The sequence below is a fragment of the Rattus norvegicus genome, chromosome 5 (assembly GCF_021556685.1).
Source record: "Rattus norvegicus strain SHRSP/BbbUtx chromosome 5, alternate assembly SHRSP_T2T, whole genome shotgun sequence".
In the NCBI taxonomy this organism is placed as follows: Eukaryota; Metazoa; Chordata; class Mammalia; order Rodentia; family Muridae; genus Rattus; species Rattus norvegicus.
This window is the reverse complement of record NC_141538.1, coordinates 163,097,523-163,119,866: the sequence shown is the minus strand read 5'-3', so window position 1 is coordinate 163,119,866 and position 22,344 is coordinate 163,097,523. Positions and strand designations below refer to the sequence as shown.

Here is a 22,344-nt window from a genome sequence, read left to right as displayed (position 1 = left end):
GGTTGCATGGTATAGGAGCCATAATATATAGCTCATGTTAACGAGCTCCACGAAAAAGTGCAAACATTTACATGTAGTTACCTGGCTCTAGAGTCTAAATGATCTAAAAGGCTTTGGTTCCCCTGAGCTGGTGTCAACTTTGGGGCTGCTTTCCCTCGTGTCCTACCACTGAGAGTAGGAAGTCCGGTGAGATCTAGGACAGGTTGGTGGAGGCAGATCAGCTGAGGGGAGACCCAATCTGGGAACCGAGTCACGAATATAGTGGGTACCTGTCTTCAGCGCCAGTCTCGTCCCCACCACTGGAAGAGTGTCTCGAAGGGGAAAGGGTGATGGAGAGAGACTGAGTCACTCCAGGAAGAGATACCAAAGAAAGAGGCCTAGAGCTACCAGGGAATCATAGGTGGAGATGTCCAGCGAGACTAGAGGACTTGTGTAAGGGGGCGTGTCCTCCAGGCGTGGCCCCGCCCATTCCCGCCCGCCCCCACCCCCTGGTCTGCCCTAGCTCCTGGCCTGGGGGTTTCGCTTTCAGTCACCAGCTAGAGCGCAGCAGAGGCACGAGAGCTCCAGGCGCAAGAGCGGGAGCTACCGCCGCCCCTATGGCGCCCGCCGCCCTCTGGGTCGCGCTGGTCGTCGAACTGCAGCTGTGGACCACCGGGCACACAGTGCCCGCCAAGGTGGGTGACTCTTGATATCATGGGGGACAGCTGCGCATCACAAAGTGCCCATCCTAGCTACTGCTTAATTCCGGGACAGCACGAGAGGCCATCCCATCCCCAACAGGCGCCACGCGCCTCTAGGAACCCGAAGACTGGCAGGTTGGGAGCCTGGGATGGTACTCGGTTCCCGACAAACTCATGTTCCAGAAATACCCTGTGGCTCTCTCTGAGAGCTTGGTCAGGGCTCGGGTAACACCCAGCCAGGCTCAGGAACACCTTTCAGCCTTGCGAAGTCCCTTCTGTCCCGCGGTCTCGAGGTGGGAAGGACCGAAGTCCCTTCTGTCCCGCGGTCTCGAGGCGGGAAGGACCGGGACCACTGCCCCGCTGCTTGAGCGGGTTGCGTCTTCTGAAGACTTCCTTCTCTGCGGCATGGTTTGCCTATTTCTTAGAAACACTGGGATTGCTAGATGTCGCCGGGGCCAGGAGTCTAAGTAGGCGCCTAATATAAGAGACTGTTGGGGAGTGAGTCACTTCTCTGTCACTTACCCAGATTGCTCCCAAGGAGCTGCGTGCTGTGTTCTGGGGCCATTTCAGAATGTTCTCTGAGTACTGGCAGAGAGGGCAGCTACCCAGAGAACCTCTAGAAAATGGAAAGATTAAAGATCCCAGTATCCGGTATTCACGACATTCACACGGGAACAGGGTTACGTGTACAGAGTGGTCTATGTATTTTTTTCTTCCTTCTTTCTATCTTCATTGATTGTAAGAGAGGGCAAAGAAAGCAGACTTCTAGTAAGGAAAAGTGAGGCCCAGAGTAATTACCTTTTCTGAAGGGTGTAGAGGGAGCTTGCTGCACTGATAAGTCTTTGCTTTGCTCTGTATACACTTTCTACCTCCTGAGTCGACCCAGATGGACAGGATGTGTTTACCTGACTGCAGGGGAGCAGAGTGGAGGGTGGCTTCTGAAGTGTCCGGAGGTGATTCAGTGGCCCCAGACCCTTTGCTCTTCTCAGGATGGAAAGGAACGGACTCATCCTCAGTGGATGTAGGTCCTCAGGGAGGTTGAGTCAAGGATGGACTCTGGATCAGGACCGTCCCAGTTCTGAGGTCTGAGTGTGACTGTGCATGGTTGTGGTCACCAGCCCGAATGGGGATTGTGCTTCACACTCCAAGGAAGGACAGGTCTTTGGGCACTGAGCTGGGCCCTGTGGGATCCAGGTGGAATGATGGTGTCACTGAAGGTGTTTCCCTCACACTTCCTTCCCTACCTGACCAGTCCCGGGTCAGCTTAGACCTTCTGCTACTATTGCTGTGGACTCTTAGCTAGTCTACCTCTGCTCCAACTCCTAAAAATCCTCCTTTGACAGAGAGACCTTGCTCAAGCCTAGACACCCATGACTGGGAAGTCTTTGTGGCTCCTAGTGGTAGAGGCAGAAGCCTTCCTTACCTTCCAGGTATTCCAGGATAGATGGATGCATCTGTACTGCCTGCTCCTATGAACCTGTGTTCTGTGCAGCTGATGACTAGGTGTCTGCCATTGGGCATGTATGAACCCAGCACACACGTTTTCTACTTTAAGCCTTTTGTAAATAAACCAGTTCTCCAGAAAGGCCTGCACACATCCCCCCACTTAGACGATGACCTGCTCTATAGAGCATGGATTCCATGCTATTTTTTTATTCTCTGTATGTCTCTACTTCTCATCCACCTCAAGGGTAGGAGGGGCCGGGAGCTAAGAACTGTGCAAGCCTTCTCATGATTGATTCCACAGTAGCTCCTGGTTTGGGACACTCAAGTGCCAGATACTGTGTTGGGCACTTTGTCACAGATTGGCAGTGAAACTTCCCTTCCAGCTGTTTCTACAAGGTGGGGACCATTGCTCCACTGAAAGGTGTGGGAATGAGTGACGAGCTGTGGTGTTTGCCAGAACCACAGGACTGGGAGGTGATGGATGAGGTGAGATTTGAAGACAAGTGGCTGGCCTGACTCCTAACATTCTTTCTCCAGACCTTCCCTTACCTGTTTCCCCACTTCTACCTCTATTACGGGACCCAGAGCTGTGATGTGTAGTGGGGCTGTGCAGCAGAGAGATTCTTGAGAACAATTTGAGAAGGTTCCAGGGGAAGCAAACTCTCCTTACCGTTCACCTATTCGGTCTTCCACTTATTGGGCAAATAAATGCACGTGAAGCAGGGTAGGTGAGAACTTGTTCTGGTCTTACTGGTGGGTATGGCCTCCCCAGCCCTGGGAGCCTCAGAGCGGAGGACTGCTGCTTGCTGCTTGAGTCGGAATCTGTAGTATCCCAGGCTGGCCCTGGAGTGAATCGGGTGCCTGAAGTTCTGCTGAACCTGAGAGCTCTCCTTCTTTCCTCCTATCTGTCTTTTGTTCGCTGACTGACATCCTCCTGGGCATCTGTATTGTGACTGAGGATGTGGTTTGGTGTTGGGCAGCAAGCAGGGGGGCCAGGTACCCTGATATAGTGCCATCCATCCATCAACTCTCCTGGTACTCGTCCATACATGCTCACATACTGCCCACTGCCCAGCTCTAGGAAACTACGTCCAGAACCCCAGGACCAGAAGGTCATACACTTCACAGACTCAGGTTTTGCTCTGAACTGCCCTTGGCAACATGGGTTACATTAGCTTTTGTTATCTCCCCACACCCATCCCCATTCATGGTAATAGAGAATTTGCTTGGCTTTTTTTTTTTTTTTTTAATTATGATGTCTTCTGTAGCTCAGGCTCACCTTCAGATCACTATGTTGTCTAGGATGACCTTGTAGTCCAGATCTTCTTCGCACATTTCCAGTGCTGGGATTACAGCTGTGTGCCATCAATACCGGACTTCTGTGGGTCTGGACGTGTGTCCCCTGCATGCTAGGTGGCACTTTATCAGCTGGGCTCCATCCTGAGGGCGTCTCTGGCATTCTTGAGTTGAACAATAGCCTGGACTATTGTCTTGGTGCCTGGCCTAATGACTTCCTGAAGCATTTGTCCAGGGCTGGGTGACACTTTGACACCTAGTGGCACTTGCTACCCAACACTAGCCAGGGTAGCTTTGTAGGGAAAGGGGAGAATTCACTCAGGGTGTCTTTGTGGGGAGGAAGGGAGATGTTTGCCACCAGGCCTGGTATACGTGTTGCATTTCTTGATGCTCTTGCTGACAACTTAATTACAGCACTCAAGGTGGTATAGACGGGATTGTCAATTCAAGGCCACCCTTGGGTACATGGGGAGTTTGAGATAACCCTAGGCTTCATGAAACCGTCTCAAAAGAAAAAAAAAAAGAACCCAAAACATTTGGCTAAATGTCAGAGGTATTTGGCTGACCTTTGTAGTGACTCGTGGCCCCATTTTGCAGCCAAATGTGACAGGTTGGTGGGTAGATCCAGGTTCTGGTGGCCTGCCACTTTCAAAGTGTCTCTAGGCTTCTCCCCACTGCTGTAGCTGTGGGGAGCTGGAGACCGTCTCGCTAAATAGCTCACACTTCCTACCTCTACCCACACTGGGTTATGATTAGGCCGTCCCAAAGGTGGTGGCTCCGGACCCTGGAGGGGGCAAGGAGGGAAATTGAGGTTGGCACTAGGAGAGGTCCCAGTGAGCAGAAGTGAGGTGCACATGCTGTACCCCCAGTTTCATACACTGTGAGACACCAGCTCTCTTGATCAGGACCCAAGGCCTGAGTCACACAGATGTTAACCTACAGCCTTCCTCTGCTGCCCAGAGGCTGTGTGATCAGAGCCTCTCTCCTTCCTCTGTACAGTGGAAACATACTCCTGGTAGTGGCTAGAACTATGGCTTTAAAGTCACTGGTATCTGTTTGAGTCAGGTAGCCTGTCCTGATTTGGTTATATGCAGTGTTCACAGCTAAGAGGGGCTCAGACCCCCATCAATGAAAGTCATAGGTCCCCAAAGCTTAGGCAATAGATATTAAGTTGCCTCAAGTTCCTTCTTGACTGAATTTGCTACTTAGCACCCCAAAACCAACTTCCTTCCTGTTGTCTTTTCCTGCTGTACTTCCTGCCCCATTCCCCTGGCTGGGCCGCTCAGATCACTTGCCTGACTGGGTTCTGGGACCCCATGTAGTAGCAAAAGCTATATGATCAGAGAGTCACCATCTCACTCTTTCAGTGGCGGGTGCTAAATGTCATTTGGGGATGATGAGGAGTATGCCTGATGAAGTTGGACGGAGCACAGAAGTCTCTAGCTCTGTGCATGTCAACCTGTGAGTCGCGACCCCTTAGGCATCGTGGGGGCCACCTAAGACCATCCTATATCAGATATTTACATTATAAATTATAGCAATAGCAAAATTACTAAAGTGGCAACAAAAATAACTTTATGGTTGGTCGTCACCACAGCATGAGGAATGGTATTGAAAGGTCACAGAGTTAGGAAGGTTGAGAGCCACTGTTCTAGCTCATCCCTACATGTCAGTAGATCCCAAGGGCTCTCTTCCACCTCTTCCATTTGCATTTGTGTGTGTGTGTGTGAGAGAGAGAGAGAGAGACAGAGACAGAGACAGAGAGAGACAGAGAGACAGAGACAGAGGAAGATTCTGTTTACTTAAGACCCAAGACAGGAAAGCCATCTTCTGAACTGAAGCTGTCCATTTCCCTACACCGAAGTGACTTCTAAGACAGTACAACTTGAAGAAGGATCACAGCCTGAGTGTTGGTAGAGCAGAGTTCAGTGGCTTGCTGTGTGTCCTTTCTTGGGTTATTTAACCTCTCTGAGCCTAAACCTTCTAGCAGCACTAGTCTCAGTGTTCTCCCAGAAGGGGTGGGGCGCAGCTGCTGATGTCTTTTCTCCTTCTTTCCTTCCTTCCTTCCTTCCTTCCTTCCTTCCTTCCTTCCTTCTTTCCCTCCCTCCCTCCTTCCTTCTTTCCCTCCCTCCCTCATTCCTTTCTTCTATCCCTCTCTCCCTCCCTCCTTATGTATGTATGTATGTATGTATGTATGTATGTATGTATGAATGAGTGGTGTGCCTGAACGTGTGTAGGAATGTTTGCCTGTATGTAGGTGCACGTCTGTGCCTGAATTGATATCAGATGTCTTCCTTGATCACTCTGCAGTTTATTTAATTGAGGTGGACCCCTCACTGAACCTGGAGCTGATCTAGCTAGCTGACTTGTTCTGGGATCTCTGACTCTGCCCACCCTGTGCTGGGTTTATCATTAGCTGCCTTGTTGATGTGTTTTCTGAGGGTCCCAGCTTTTTTTCTCAGCCTTAAAGTTTTTATCCCCGGAGCCTTCTCTCTAGCCCTTCCTTCTCACTTTATTCCCGTGTGTTCTCGCTAGAATTTCCCTGTCCCAGGCCCCATTGGCATCAAGATTTAATGGCTGTCTTTCAGCTTGCTGGAAGCTGGAGTGCTGATGTTCCAGGCAGGTCTGGAAGTCTTGGGTTTCCTGCTCCTGTCCCCTAGAACTTAGTGCCTTTGCTATGTCAACAGTGAGGCATGCCCCCGGATGCTGAGGAAGTCAGACTTGTGTAACAGTGAGCAGGACCAGCTGGTAGCCTCCAAGCTCAAGGAGGTCCAAGTGGCAAGGGTGTTTCCTCAAAGAAGCTTTTTTTGTCACCCATTAGAGGGGACACTATTTGGTGCTGATTCTGGCCTTATAGTGTGTCTCTTTGTCTTGGGATGCAGGGCAGGGCCTTTGGGGCTTGGGGCCTATCCCTCATGTGGGACAGGGGTTCTGCATCTCCGGGACCTAACCCTCTGATGCCCGAACACATCTTTTCCCATCACGGGACCTCGTGATGTCATAGCTGACAGTGACACCATTGTGGTTTGGACTGCTTGGCTGTGAGCCAGGGAAGAGGAAGTCAGAGTAGCTTACCAGCAGGAGGTTGGCGAAGAGTGTCTTCACACCCTTAGTGTGAGCAGTGCTAGGGCTCCAGTGGGAAGGTAGCTGGTGTGCATTCCAACCTGTTGCTCTATCTGACCCTTGCCAGCTTGAATGAGACAATGGCAGACTGCCTGACGTCTCTAAGGTCTTCCACACCCATCCTGTTTCTCGTTGTGGTTTGTTCTTTTGAAACAGGGTCTTGCTTTGTAGTTTTTGGTTGGCCTGGAACTTGATTTGTAGGCCAGGCAGGCCTTGAACTCATAGAGGTCCACATGTCTCTGGTTCCCCAGTATTAGGATTAAATGTTTGTGCTACTACGCCAGGCCTTCTTTATAGAGGTGGAGGGGGCAGGTTTGTGGGTGCTATGTTGTTCCTCATTTAAGAAGACCTGCTCCCAGCCCACACGTTCAGTGTGGGAGGCTGTAAGAGGTCATGCAGCCTGAGTGAGTAGCAGTGTTCTCCTGTTTAAAATGGAAAGTGACAGCATCTAGTGACCTGCTCGGGGGTGCTAGGTCCTCGAGAGGCCTAGGGAACCATCACTGTTCTCTTTGGGAGCCTGGGCCTGGGTTGACCCAGGCCCTCTGTCAAGACGCAGGGAAGACTCCTCACACCGGCACCCATGGTGTTTGTCAGAGAGGCCAGTACAGGTTGTCTGGTTTTGACCTTAGGACCCATAGTGACCTGCAGTTCAGAAAACTGAGTCAGTCTGAAGCTGAAAGCTGAGTGGGAAGGGACTTGGGAGTAGTCTTGCAGGCCATGTACAAAGACATTTTTTTTTGTCCTCTGGGGACAGTGCAGAGGCTGTGGGTCCTGAATTCTGAAGTCTGGTATGACTTCCACTTTGGGCCGGAGTTGGGCCTCTAGTTCCCTTCCCCATTCTGAATTTCCATTGCTCCAAGTCCGACCTCTCAGAGCCAGCATTGGAATCGAGGCCTGCAGCTGTTAGAAGGTGGGTGGGAAGCTCAGTAGCTTGGAACAGAGTATGGAGTATAACATAACTCTGGACTGGACAGTGGATCTGTGAGGAAAGGCTCTGGAATGTTGACTGAAATTGCAGAACCCCTGCCAATGCCCTAGCTTTGGCCTGTTCCTGGCCTCCCACTGCAGTCCGGCTTCTGTCTACAGCTCACAGAGCCAAGGTTCCTAATTCTGTGGCCAGATGCTTGCTCTCAGGCTGCCTGTGCCTCTGGCCATGAGCCTGGGTCCTGCTGCTTCCTGCTTTCTCTGGCAGGAGTCCAGTCCTCCCCACTCTTTGCCCCTCAGGCCTCCACTCTTGCCTCTCCGTGGCTTGGTCCTGTGGTCACATTCTCTGCTGGACTTGTCGCCCATTTGATTCTCCCTACATTCTGCCCTCCTGCAAGAACTCCCAGGGAACATTCCTGGCCTTGAGTCCTGGAGCATGGCAGACTGGAAATGAGTGGATACCAGGTGGTGGCTGGAGGGACTGTAAGCAGGCTAGACTCTCTAGCTGGGCAGGAACTTTGCTAGAATCAACAAAGACTCAGGAGGCTTTATGTCTGTGGACAGTTTGTAAAAGAAGTAATACCAAACGCATTAAACAGTTGTCAGGCCGGGTGTGGTGGATTGCATATACAACCCCGTGGGAGGTGGAAGCAGGAAGATGGAGAGCGTTCCAGGCCAGCCCTGTCTCAAAAAAACAAAAAAACAAACAAAAAACAAAAACAAAAACAAAAAAAACCAAAAAACAAACCAAAAAACCAACGTAATTCTGCAGGAATTTGCAAAACACCTTATTGTATGTTATCTTATGTAATTTTTTTGGTATCAGACCCAGGCAATATGTACTGTTGTCAGGTTCTACAGAGGAGAAGGGGAAATAATCTTTGTTCATTTGAAAGTACAACGAACAGGGCTGGTGCTGAGGAGATGGCTCAGCAGTGAGGGGCACCAGCTGCTCTTACAGAAGACCTTGGTTTGATGGCCAGCACTGACACAGTGGGTCATTACCATCTGGTACTCTATTTCCTGGGGTACTGATATCCTGGGGTACCAGGCACACACATGTTTCAAGGAAAACATGCATACACATAAAATTAAAAACAATACCAACAACAGTAAATGGGCTAGGGAAGTGGTTTCGAGGTCACTGCTCTTGCAGAACCCAGGGTTCTACTCCCAGCACCTACAGGGCAATTAACTGTCTGGAACTCCAGTTCCAGGGGATTGGTAGCCCATGCTGGCCTCTTCAGGAACCAGACACACACACCATGCACAGACAAACATGTAGGCAAGCCATTCAGACACATAAAAATACATTTATCTTTTTAAATATTAACAATGTAAAATGTAACAATGTAAATTTAAAAATGTAACAAATATAAAAACAAAAGTGCAACAAACAGATGCGGGGATGCAATTGTGCAAGAAAGAAGTCATGTGTAATAAATTAATAACCCAACTGATTGATTAAAAAAAAGCAAGCCCCAAAGAAAAATAATTCCTTCAAGATGCCTGCTAATTAGGGATGTAGTCTGAGTTCAAAGTCAGACTTCCATATTGTTGTCTGTTGTCAACTAACGCACTCTTCCTAAGAACCTGAGGCAACAAGGAGCCACCCATAGTTTGGAGAAAAGGAGGTGGCCTGGAGCAGAGAGTAGGTGAGTTGATTTTCTGGCCTCAGTGTGAAGATTTGGAAAGGCTGGAGTCAGGGAGGCTCACTAGAAGGCTGTGGTGATGACTCTGGTGAGGTAAGGAGGACCGCAGAGGTGGGGAGAGGGCCGAGAGAAGGCTGAACGTCAGGGCATATTTTCCCCTGTGTCCCCGTCTTTTGTAGAGGTTTACTGCTCAGCCTGAGCTGGTTGGCCTGCTTTGGGCATTTAATTGGCTGACCTCGAAATCACTCTGTATCAGAGGATGAACTTCTGATCCTCTGGGCTCTCTACCTCCGTTGCTGGGATTACAGATGTGCACCACCATACCTGTTTCCTTTTTTTTTTTTTAAATGCAGTGCTAGGCATGGAACCTGGACCTTCATGCATGTTAGTCATCCTCTCTACCAACTGATCTGCAACCCAGCTTTCACTGGGTCAAGGTCAGCCATAGGAACAGCCTTGCCATAATCACCCTGGTCACCCACTCTGACTGGAGTGGACTTGAAACTGGGCTGAGGTCTGTGATGTCTCCTGAGACCAGGCCTGTGAAGAGCTGGGTACTGCACATGGCTTGGGGAGTTGTCTAAAGAATCCAGGCAGCGGTAATCAACAAAAGCAAAAGATCTAATTTCCTATCTAATTTCCAAGTGGGTCTGATGCACTGAAAGCAAGAAGCCCTTCCATTTTCAGCCAGTCAGGCAGCAGGCCACGACTCTTGCCAGAGGAAATGAAGGAGCCAGGCCTTCTCATGGTCCTATTGCTCCCCCAGCCAAAGCCCAGCTTCATAGGCTGCAGAGTCACTCGTTGGCTACCACCCACATGGGATGGTGGTTGGTTGAGGCCACCATGGGCTGTGATCTGAATGCTATCCTTCAGTTTCTGGGCACCTTGCCTTGTCCATTTCTTGTCCAGTTCCTCTGTGCGCCAAACAGAGCTCAGTGAATAGGAAATTAGAACTTTTGCTTGTGTCGTTTAGCATTACATCAATTTATTCGACGCCTATCCCAACCATGTGCACCACCTGGTTCTTCACAGTCACCAGCTTGGTTAATCAAGACACTTCACATGGTGGACATGGCTCCATTCCCATTTTGTAGAAGCCAAAACCAAGCAGAAGAATGAGAGGGGAGGAGTCAAACCAGGTTCTAGCTCAAAGAGAAATCACAGTAGAGTGTCAGGGAAGATACAAGGAGAACAAAGAGTTAGCTCTTTGTTAAATATGCCCTAGGTTATCACAGGAGCCTGCTAGAGAAATCTGTGACTTCCAACTGGGGTTAGGAGGTTTATATGAGAGAGATGGTGGTAGGGTGTGTCTGAAGAAGCTGAGGGGTCTGCTCTGCAGAAAGTGTGGTCAGAGGTAGCAGGATGGGTCAGGGTATGGAAGAAAAGTGTGGGAGTCAGATGCTCTGCCTCGGGTAGCATATGCTGGAGAAGTTTTGTTTCAGCCTAAGGGCATCTGAAAAAGGAAGGCCAGTCCTGGAAGTAGGAAGGTGGCTTAGGTCTATCTGCAAAGGGACATGTATGTACTAGACACCAACAGTGAAGAGACTAGTTTGCCCGGGTGATGAGGAAAGCCAGTTGGAGATAGAGAAAGCTGTATCAAAGGGCCTCAGGGTGTTAGCAGAGAGAATGGTGCATTCTCTGTCTCTGAATCAAGTATTATTTGGGGGCAGAGCCCTTGGCATATAGCCTGAGCCTGGCCTTAAGAACCGGATCCCAGTGTGGGTTTCCTGTCTGCTGCAGCTCACTTCTAAAGCACATCACAGCCAGCAGTTCGGGGGAGGGATGTGTCAGCCCTGGGCCATCTACCTGTGATGTGGTTGGTCCTTCCTGATGCCAGTGCTCTTTGTTTCCATGATGGTTGGCAGGCCTGGCTGCCTAGGCCTTGCTTGCATTGCGGTGACAGCCTGGCTGTACCGCCACAGCCCGTGGGGCTCTATAAACCTCCAAGATCAAGACTTAAATGCACCCCCCAACACCTACCATGCAAATGATGTGGCCTCTCTAGTGCTCGAAGATAGTTTCCAACTGAGTGGAGGGTCCTTAGGCAGACACCTCTGTCTGTCTCCAACAGCTATCTCATTGGGTGAGATGTGGTGGCCCTTTTGCCTGGAAGCATCAGCCAGCTCTTCATCACTCTGCAAAGCAAAATAAAATCATAGGGCGTGAAATATCTCAGACGGTAAAACAGGCAACCACACGCTTGGAATCACAGTGCTGGGGGCTTAGAGATAAGCAGATCCCCAGGTTCACTGAGTCTAGCCAAATTGGGAAGCCCCAGGCCAATGAGAGACTTTGTCTTGAAACCAAGGTAGACAGTGCACTAAGAAGAGCTGACATCTAATATGCGCACGCGCACACACACACATACACACACAGCATGTCCTTGCGCATACTTGCACATGTGTACCTACATAGACACAGAGAGGTAACATGTTCATGTTCACCCTTCCCGTATAACCCATACGTGCATGTGCACCCAAACATGCACAAACAGTGGTGCGTACACAACTCTATTCACACACACACAGATCACAGGTTATAAAATTGTCAGAGCCATGGAGGCTGAACCAGCTGTGATGAGTTCCCAGTCTGCACCCGCGCTGTGTCTCCTGGATCCTTCATTTCTGCATTATGAAATGGGCTTCGTTTTAGTTCCTTTTTTTTATTTCTGTGAAGAGACACCATGACTAAGGCAATTGGTAAAAGAAAGCATTTAGTTGGGGGCTTGCTTACAGTTTCAGAGGGTGAATCCATGGGTGTCATGGCGGGGAGCATGGCAGACAGGCATGCGTGGTGCTGCAACTGTAGCTGAGAGCTTACATCTGATTCTCAAGCAGGAGGCCGAAGGGGGGAGGAAGGGAGGGACGCCTTCTGGCATGGGCTTTTGAAACCTTAAAGCCCACCCCCCCCATGTCATACCTTCTTCAACAAAGCCACCCCTCCAAATCCTTCCCAAAATGGTTCCAACTAGACACGTAGCTTTCAAATGTATGAGTTTATGGGAGCCATTCTCATCCAAAGCACCAAAGGCTCATACTGACCTCAATGGTTTGGTTCAAGGGAAAAGGTGGGGAAATTCATGTGAGTGTCCCCAGAATGGCACCTCACACAGTAGGTATTTCTACTGGGTATATGCTGTGTTACAGGTATAAGCCTTATTGATCTTTCTAGCTTATATAAATGGAGGTGCCAGTGGGTACATCCTCTTTACCACATGCTGGGAGCTCTTCCCTGCTACCTTCCCAGTCTTGCCCTATACCTGCCTCAGTGATAGATCCTTGTCTAGGGCCTTGCTGTCTAGCATACATTCACCTCGCAATCTGTCCATCTCTACATTCATCCATCTATTCATCCATCCTTCCATCCACCTGTCCCATCAACCTACCCAATCATCATTTCATCCATCCATCTATCCATCCTTTCATCCATTCACCCACCTATCCTTTCATTCATCCATCCACCCACTCATCCATCCATCCATCCATCCACCCATCCATCCATCCATCCATTCATTTATCCATCCATCCATCCACCCATCCATCCATCCATCCACCCATCCATCCATCCATCCATCCATCCATCCATCCATCCATCCATTCATTTATCCATCCATCCATCCATCCATCCATCCATCCATCCATCCATCCATTCATTCATTTATCCATCCATCCATCCATCCACCCATCCATCCATCCATCCATCCACCCATCCATCCATCCATCCATCCATCCATCCACCCATCCATCCATCCATCCATCCATTCATTTATCTATCCATCCATCCATCCACCCATCCATCCATCCATCCATCCATCCATCCATCCACCCACCCATCCATCCATCCATCCACCCATCCATCCATCCATCCATTCATTTATCTATCCATCCATCCATCCACCCATCCATCCATCCATCCACCCACCCATCCATCCATCCATCCATCTCTCCATCCATCTCTCCATCCATCTATCCATCCATCCATCCATCCATCCATCCATCCATCCATCCATCCATCCATCTCCATCTATCCCTTCCTCCAGTTTTTCATCCATCCATTTATCCATCTATCCATTTCTTTATCCATCTTGATCCACGTATCCTCTTTTTCAGGTACAGTAGTAGGTGGTTCATTCCTACCATAGGTTTCCAGTTCTGACCTGCAGCCTTGTTTGCTTTTTGTTTTGTCTTGTTGTTCATATGTTTGTTTCAGACAGAGCTTCTCTATGTAACCCTGGCTGTCCTAGAACTCTCTACATAGACCAGGTTAGCCTCGAACCCACAGAGGTCCTCCGACTTCTGCTTCCTGAGTGCTGGAATTAAAGTTATGTGCCACTCCACTACTCCCTGCCGGAGGCTTTATCTTTTGAGCGACTGGCTCGCATAAACATGCTGACAGCATTAAGTGCAGTTGGGTTCATTTCCTCATTTCTCAGTGTCGAATCTCCATGGACCCGGGTGGGGGGGAGTGGGGGTGGGGGGGTGAATCTATGTGTCTCCAGTTTAGAGCAAAAGATTAGTCCTCCCCAGCCTTGTGAATCTCAGGACTTGTTGTGAGTCGTCCCCACTGCCCCTGTTCCCAACCCCATCCCACAACAGTCCCTGTAATGGCCCCAAGACCCAGCCTCCAGGACTGCTTTGGGACTCTGGGTAGCTCCCCGTGCAGGAGTGACCTTTTGTTCTGCATTGTGCAGGGGCTTTCTGTTCCTCATTGTTTAGTCCTGACGGAGATTGTGGCTTTTTTCCCCCCTCTGTCCAAGAGAATAAACAGGGCCTGGAGTTTGTTGAGGGAGGCGTGGGCCCCTTTGCAAGCTGCTGGGGCTAGAGTCACACATAGCAGCAGGAAAAAAAAAAAAGCACCAGAGAGTTTATTTGTAGTGAAGCTGGGGACAAGGAGGCCCCCCTCCTGTTCATGGGCAGGTCAATGAGACAGTCCAACTTGGCTGAGGCAAGGCCCTTTCCCGTCAGGCCCTCTGCGTCTGGCAGGGAGTTGTTCCTAACCAAAGCAGTGATTCTTTGGGTCACTGGAAGCTGCCCATGCCACAGATGATTAGCACCACCCAGGGGATAAACCCCAGGGCTGGCAGGAATAGGGTTCCCATAAGATCCATGCCACCTACAGCCCCTGTGTGTGTGGACTGGGAGGTCGCTATTTGAGGATGTAGAAGGAGGCAAAGAGAAGGTTCTTAGTTAATGAGACAATGTTTCCATGGGAAGGCTACTCTGGGACTTTTGTTTGGGACGCTCAGACCTTCTGTGTCAGTTAGCATTCTGTGGAGTGATGGGTACGAATGAGCTATGACACTGATTTCTGGGGTTCAGGGACCCCCTAAGTCTGCTGTGAGTGCCTTCCTCGCTTCCTTCTCCCAACTGACTTTGCTTTCTCCACAGGATGAGATGATCGGGCCAGGTTGAACACGGCAAAGGAGTCTCTAATCCCCAGGAAGAGTTCTTTCTTATTTTTCCTTTCTTCTTTATGAGCGGTATGGCTCCCTAGCCCAGAGACTCCCCTACCCCCCATATGTGAAAGGGTCAGCCAGCCATTGGTGTACCCTTGATTTTGAGCACAGTCAGTGAGGCCTCAGAACAGGGTGGTGTGTGCTCAGACCCAACAGACTGTTTTGTCATGAAATGAAGGGGGAATGTGCCAGGGCAGCGTGTGTAGGCATGTGCTTGGATGTGTGTTCAACTGTCCAGAAGGAGCTGCAGTGTCTTTTCAGACTGGGTACCCAGCAAGGTTCTATGACTTTCCTCACCCATCTGTCTGCATGACCTTCCTGAAAATGATTGCCCTGGTGGGGGAACTCAGAGATAGGCCAGGACAGCAGATGTGTCTATGTTCAGGCTTCTTGGCCCTAGTGCCCAAGGGGGAGGACCTTGCCCCCAAGGAAATGACATTAGAATTACTACCCTACTCATGGTAGCAACTGTTGATCACTCTTTTTTGTCTGGTTCTGGGTAGGATAACTCATACTGCAGCCTAAGGGGTCTCCCATCTGGGGTTACTGGGTGAGTATGAAGACAAGGCGGGGGGCTGCATTGGGCTGCTTATCCAGATCACAGCGTGGGCAGTCACCTGAAGAGGGATGTACTCTGACGGCATGTGTCTGTGGACTTTGGCCACAGGGAGTATGAGACAGCTAGGACATTGTGGCAGGACCAGAAGAGCTAAAGACTGTCCACAGCAGGGAACCCCAGTCCCTTGAGTCATGACTTCTGGCAGCTTTTAGCTGTTATCACCGAGTGACTGAGCAAAGAAAAACATGGTAGGCTCAGAGGTCACTCGCTGCACAGCACTAGGCAAGGTAGCTCGATGCTGTCCAGACACAGATGGGGATGGGGAGGGGGAAGACAAAAAGCAGAGCCACTGCCCAGAGATCATATATAGACTATATAGGCTAGGGCTATATAGTCTGTACAGACCAAATGAGCCTAGTAGTAAAGTCTGCATCATCTCTGATTACAGCTGCTTTTCAAAGAGACTGATCCGTGGCTTTGCTGTGCTAATTGTTGGATGTTTTATGTATCTCTCTTGCTCCCACTGAGTTGAGTGAGGAACCAACGTCCAGAGAGCAATGGAGACACTTGCCTAAGACCATACAGCTGGTGGGGGGGGAAGAATAAGAAAACAAATCCATGCCTTTATCTGAGGAGTCAGGGGATTCGTCAGGATTCCAGGTTTTAATAAAGGTTCATTGAACTCCTGTTAACCACATGATAGAAGCTTCTGGTGTAATGAAGAGTATGAACCAGCCCTCAACTTTAACCTAGAACCACCCCCTGGTCATTTCCAGGTGACGTCAGCAGGAGCTGCAAGGGCGTTGGGCGTGTGTTCACACCCTCTTTGCTCTTGTAGATCTACTCCCATGTTTGCTTATGAGTTCACGCTTGTGCAGAAGCGGCTAATTCATGCTTGTCCCTAGAGGCTCAAATTGCCATTCCATCCTTTGGAAGGAAGGCTGGTGCTTAGGCAGGTCTCCCGGGTACTGGGACAGATCCAGTGGTGACAGTTGCTGCTGCCGTACACTTCCCAGGGCCACTTGGAGGTCTGAGGGAGGGCATTGTGTTTCTCCCCATTAGTCCTGTGCCATGTGGGTGCTGTTTTTTCTCCCTCCTCCCCATCTGTCTGTCTTTTATAATTATTCTTTTTTAAAAATGTGAGTATGTGAACCACATGCATGCAAGAAAATCTCTGTCACTGGCTTAAGAGGGTAACCTGCCCTCTTTGTGCCCCAGTTTCCTTTCTATACACTGATCAGAGTCCATCTTGACTGGTTGTCAGAGAACTTAAGGCAGGAATACATCCATCTCAGGTCCAGGCTCTGGAAGCAGAGCCTGAGGCCTGGCCTCTTGTGACAGGAGAAGGCTCTCAGGCAAGAGGGTGGGGTGGCAGGATGTGGCAGCAAGGTCACATGGTTGCCAGCCAAAACCTATGGGTGTTGGTCCTGGTTTGACACCAAGGTATTACCTCTTAGTTGGAGACTTGTCAGCCAGTGCTGAGGCTCTTCTCTGGCAGTGGAAGTCTGAGCATGGCCAGGAGACCCCACTGGTTCAAACCTTCCAAGCCCATGGGTGTAAGGCACCACTGGTGTGAGGAGGTGCACAGGTTTGTCTCCATCCTTTATTAACTTCCTGAGGCAGCTCTGCCATGGCCCATATCAGAAGCTTGGCTCTAGAGGTGGCGTGGCCACTGTCTCTGCCCTCTGGGTCATCAGTGTTCAGCATGCGAACATGTGTGTGTACACCCGTGTGCATGGATGTGAGTTCAAGGACACACGGTACCATTTCAGAACGATGACATGAAGGTCAGAATGGGCCATGTCTGTGTTCGCAGAGAGCCCGGAGGAGGAATAGCCTACATTAGGCTCAGGAGAGTCGAGGGTGCTTTCTGGGAGAAGGAAGGCCTCAGCAAGAAGGACAGAAGGAACAGATGGGCAGACATCCTAAAAAGAGCAGCTTTATGTGGAGGTCCTTGTCACAGTGAACCAAGCCACTGTCTAAAAAAAAACTATATCTTCTCGGAGACTTGCTGGGGCTCACCCAGCAGGAGGGAGGCCCTAAAGTAACCCTTTCCCTGGCCCAGGACCTCCTTCTGCAGACACAAGTGTGCCATGCTAAAAAGGGTGGACAAGAACGGAAAAAGCCTGGAGTCTACCTCCTCAAGCCTTCCTCATCCTCCAACTCAAGAATCCATCCACAAGGCCTGGTGACAGGAGCCTAGGGTCATGCTGATGACTGCCTCCCTTATTGCCTTCCAGGTTGTCTTGACACCCTACAAGCCAGAACCTGGGAACCAGTGCCAGATCTCACAGGAGTACTATGACAAGAAGGCTCAGATGTGCTGTGCTAAGTGTCCCCCTGGTGAGAGGCAGCTGCTGGGGTTTGTGGAGGTGGTGCTGTGGAGGGAATGCTTGTCCAGGAATCAGGGCCTTAAATTCTCATTGGGCTGCTTCTAGGGACATGCGTTCTAGGGCTCATAAGTGAGTTATCTTGCCCTGGGCTTTTGCACGTGCTGTCCCCTCCACTGAGCACTCTTCTCGGTGCCTTCTGGTTCATGCCTACCTACATTTTTATGCGGTCCCCATGTCCAGGAAGCCTGCTCCAAACTGCAATGATGGCCTGGTTCTTCTAATAGCCCCACTGTGTGCTCCTCTAAAGTAGTCACTGTAGCTTGGTCGCTCTGGAATTCCCAGAACACGACTGGCCTTTATTGATTCCCTGTACATAATTATCAAGTAAATGGATGTATAGCCATATCATAGATGGTGGACCTGAGCCCTGGCCCCACTGGGGAGGACTGAGTAGCTGCCCGCCCCCCAGTGCTGAGTCAAGAGTATGCACTCACTTAAGTAGTATTCATAGTGCACCTACTGTGTGCTCAATCTGCTGGGATTGTAATAGAATGCCGAGCAGACATTCCTCATCCTTATCCTCATGGAGTCTACTACATTTCCTTTTTTTTTTAAAGTAAGGTTTATTTATTTTTATTTTACACGATTGGTGTTTTGCCTGCATGTATGTCTGTGTACCACATTTCATACAAGGGCCTTTGGAGGTCAGAAGAGGGCATTCGATTCTTGGTAATGGTAGCACAGATGGTTGGTTAGTAACTCTGTGTGTGCTGAGCATCAAACCCAGTCCTGTGGAAGAGCAGCCAGTGCTCTCCACTGCTGAGCCATCTCACCATCCCCGACTTCTTTCTGACAGACAAATTAAGAGATATATGGTGCTGTCTGCTCACAGTAGGTGTTGTGGTAGAGAGAAGGCTGTGATGGAGACAGAGAAGGATGGCTGCTTCAGATGAGGTTGGGTGGGTCCAGGAAGGTCTCTCTGAGCCCTGTAAAGAGGACAAAGGAAAGCCACACAAACCGGGGGTACAGCAGGCCAGGAAGTAAGTGTAAAGCCTTATAACAGGGGCCTGTTTAGTGAGCTCAGAGAACCTAGAGGCTGAGATGTGTTGCCCAGAGTGAAATAAGAGTGTGACGGGAGATGTAGGTGAAGGGATGAGGACTGGTGAGATGGCTCGGTGTATAAAGGCACTGTCTGTGCAAGCCTGAGGATCTGAAGCGGTGTCGGAAGGAGAAAACAGATCACACACGCACACACACACACACACACACACACACACACACCACCACCACCACCACCACCATCATCATCATAATAATAATATATATTTGATTGAGCAAGATCATCGTGAAGAATTCAGATTTCATTTACTGGAGGCTTTGAGTCACGTGCTTGAGACCCAGTGGGCAGGATCGCAGGAGCATGTGTACATGTCATCCTCCACAGTCACTTTTGAGAGACCCCAGGGGATAGTGGCTTTTCTATTGACTAGCCATCTTTAAGAAGTAACAAGCTTAGACTGGCAGGAACAGGTGAGAGGAGCTGGGTTCAGAAGAGAAAGCAAACATCTTAAAGGTTTGCCCTATTATTCTTCCACCCCATCCCCCCAGACTTTTAGGAACCCCCTACCCTTAGCCCTGACAGGCTATCACCTTATAGCCACTTGTATTTCATACACAGACATAGAGAATTCAAACCAACTATCAAGAAGACAGGAGCTGGCATACCAATTCTCCCTAAAGTATTCTCGACTGATAACAGGCTTTTCTGGTGGTGGTGTTTCAGCTCCCTGGAGAGAGCAGAGGGATGATAGGTTCAGAGGTAGAGAGATAGCTAAGGCAACCAGACATGCTTCATCCCAAGGGCTTCCTGTCAAGGGTTTAGAACCCTGGGATTGAAGGTCTCCACAGAGACCTGTCTTCTGCTGAGACCTCTGGTCCTTGCTTCCTCAGGCCAGTATGCAAAACACTTCTGCAACAAGACTTCAGACACCGTGTGTGCGGACTGTGCGGCAGGCATGTTCACCCAGGTCTGGAACCATCTGCATACATGCCTGAGCTGCAGTTCTTCCTGTAGTGATGGTGAGTGGCCTGAGCGGCGTGATCCCAACATCTTCCCTGGTCCTCAAGCAAGTAAGGTGGATGGGGAATTACCCTGGGTCAGTCATTTTCATCTTCCAGGACCTGAGTGGTAGGGGACTGCCGTTTGCCACATGTATGTATTTATGTGATTGGGACCTGGGACTTCATGCAGGTGATACAAACACGCTTTAACAGAGCCACATCAATCCCCAGACCTTTTTTTTTTTTTTAATTAAAGATTTATTGACTTACTCACTTTTTTGGTTTTTCAGGACAGCATTTCTCTGTGTAGCCTTGGGGATTAAACATAGTGATAGCGCTCTATCACTAAGCTACATCCTTCTAGAACCATCTGCCTTTGAGTCAGAATCTTGCTAGATAGCTCAGGCTGGCTTTGAACTTATGGACTGCCTACCTCAGCTTCCTGAGTAGCTGGGATTAGAGGCCTGCACTCCCAGACACAGATTTCAGTTCAGGTGTTTAGTTTGGTTGGGTTTTGTTGTTCTTGTTTGGTTGTTTGGTTGGTTTGGTTTTTACAAGATAGGGTTTCTTTGTGTAGTCTTGGCTGTCCTGAAACTGACTTAGATCTGTAAGCCAGGCTGGCCTTGAACTCATAGAGCTCCACCTGCCTCTGCCTCCTGAGTGCTGGGATTGAGATGTGTCCCACTACTGCTTGGCTGTTTCGTTTGTTTGAGTTTTTGTTGTTGTTGTTTTTTGTTTTGCTAAATTTCCCAGGTTGACCTAGAACTTTCTATAAGGCCCAGGTTAATTTTAAACTTAAAATCTGCCTTAGTTTCCCCAGTGTTGAGATTACACACCTTGCCTGGCCACTTCCAGATGACATTTTCTTTCTAGATCCTACCAAATCTTCATTTGGTCTCTGAGGTAGATGGTGGGGAAGTGAGGTCAGAGTTGAGGATATAGAGCCTAGAGGAACAGATGTATATTCACTCTGTGGTCGAGTCCTGAGCGCAGACAACAGCCAGAGAGGCAAGGCAGCCAGGGGTCCTTTGGGCCTGTGCTGAGGGACCTACCAGCTCTGGCAGGAAGGGCGGAATGGGTGAGTGGAGGTAGAGATGACCCTGGCTGTCTTTCCATCCTCTAGACCAGGTGGAGACCCACAACTGCACTAAAGAACAGAACCGAGTGTGTGCTTGCAACGCTGACAGTTACTGTGCCTTGAAATTGCATTCTGGGAACTGTCGACAGTGCATGAAGCTGAGCAAGTGTGGCCCTGGCTTCGGAGTGGCCCGTTCAAGTAAGGACCCTTCTTCCTCTCCCCGAGGAAAGGATTTGAACATCCCTGAGAGGTCATAGGCACCTATCTCTAAGCCTTACCTCAAAGCTCTCCAGTGGCTGCCATGTGTGTTGCATATCTCCTGGAACCACTGTTTACGCCAAGCCCTGAGCTGGTGGCAAATCAGGTAGGACAGGAAGGTAACACTGGAGAGCAGGCCCACGTATGTGTATGGGCCTTACGTGTGTATGTGCATGTATGTGCGTGTGTGTGTCTATTGCATGTGCACGTGTACAGATGTGTGTGTCTATTTCATGTGCATGTGTACAGATGTGTGTGTGTTTGTATTGCATGTTCATGTGTACAGATGTGTGTGTGTGTGTGTGTGTGTGTGTGTGTGTGCGTGTGTTTTAGTATTTTAAGGTAGAGAACTACAAACAGGCCTCCCTTGTGGCCCCACTGTTAAGAGACTCCCCACCTGACTGCACGAAGTGTTCATTTTGTTGACAAGCTCTGGATTTTCTCTTCAAGGAACCTCAAATGGAAACGTGATATGCAGTGCCTGTGCCCCAGGGACGTTCTCTGACACCACATCATCCACAGATGTGTGCAGGCCCCACCGCATGTGAGTGTTGACTCCCTGGCTTCTGAAGGAGCAGGGAGGGCGATCCCTGGATGACTGGGTCCCAGGATATAGGACAGCTTGTCATTCTTTGTCTCTGGGACAGACAATGGATGACACAAGCAGGGGCCCGACACGGAGGCGAGAGTGGATAGTGACAGTAGGTGGAAGGTGGGGTGTATGTGAGGGGGTTGTCCTTAGACCTGGCTCCCTGGAATGAGCTCACTGTCTTCTGTGGTCTCCTGATTGCAATCTTCCTCCCTCAGTTGTAGCATCCTGGCTATTCCTGGAAATGCAAGCACAGATGCAGTCTGTGCATCTGAGTCCCCAACTCCAAGCGCTGTTCCAAGGACAATCTACGTATCTCAGCCAGAGCCCACAAGATCCCAACCCATGGATCAAGAGCCAGGGCCTAGCCAAACTCCACACATCCCTGTGTCCTTGGGTTCAACTCCCATCATTGAACCAAGCATCACGGGTGGCATCTCTCTTCCAATTGGTAAGTCCCCAGTCTCAAGAGTGACCCAGGCAGACTTGGAAGTGCACAGCTACTGGGGAGGCTGAGACAGGAGAATTGCAAGTTCAAGGCCAACCTGGGCTACAGAGTCAATCTCGGCTTAGTGAGACCCTGTCTCAAAAATAGTACTTTTGATGGGAGCTGAGGATGTAGCCCATTGGAAGGGTGCTTGACTAGCCTGGGATTAAATTCACAACAAAAATAAATTGAAATATAAAAGGGGAGAAGCTTTCTCCCACCACCCACTCTCTGCCTCTCTTGCTTCTGGAAGCCTCCCTTTGGGTGGAACTGGGAGCCTGGTCTCTGTCATTCAGAGCAGATACAAGTGTAGAGGATTTGGGTCTCCAAAGACATCATGTTGTCATAGTGAATCCCTGTGTGGTATGAAGATGAACATAAGTTCTGGTTGCTAATCTGATGA

At 49.7% G+C, this 22,344-nt stretch overlaps 1 protein-coding gene across 2 annotated transcripts in view; it reads left to right on the top strand.

Annotated features, from left to right (window-relative positions):
* The first annotated feature begins 527 nt into the window (after positions 1-527).
* Tnfrsf1b (TNF receptor superfamily member 1B) overlaps positions 528-22,344 on the top strand; it is a 33,285-nt gene continuing 11,468 nt past the window's right edge. Inside the window, 6 exon segments of one of the 2 annotated variants that reach the window (NM_130426.4) lie at positions 528-674; positions 17,376-17,478; positions 19,419-19,547; positions 20,653-20,805; positions 21,316-21,409; positions 21,673-21,905. In NM_130426.4, coding sequence (NP_569110.1) covers positions 597-674; positions 17,376-17,478; positions 19,419-19,547; positions 20,653-20,805; positions 21,316-21,409; positions 21,673-21,905 — 790 coding nt within the window. In that variant the 5' untranslated portion in view covers positions 528-596. 2 annotated transcript variants of the gene reach the window in all.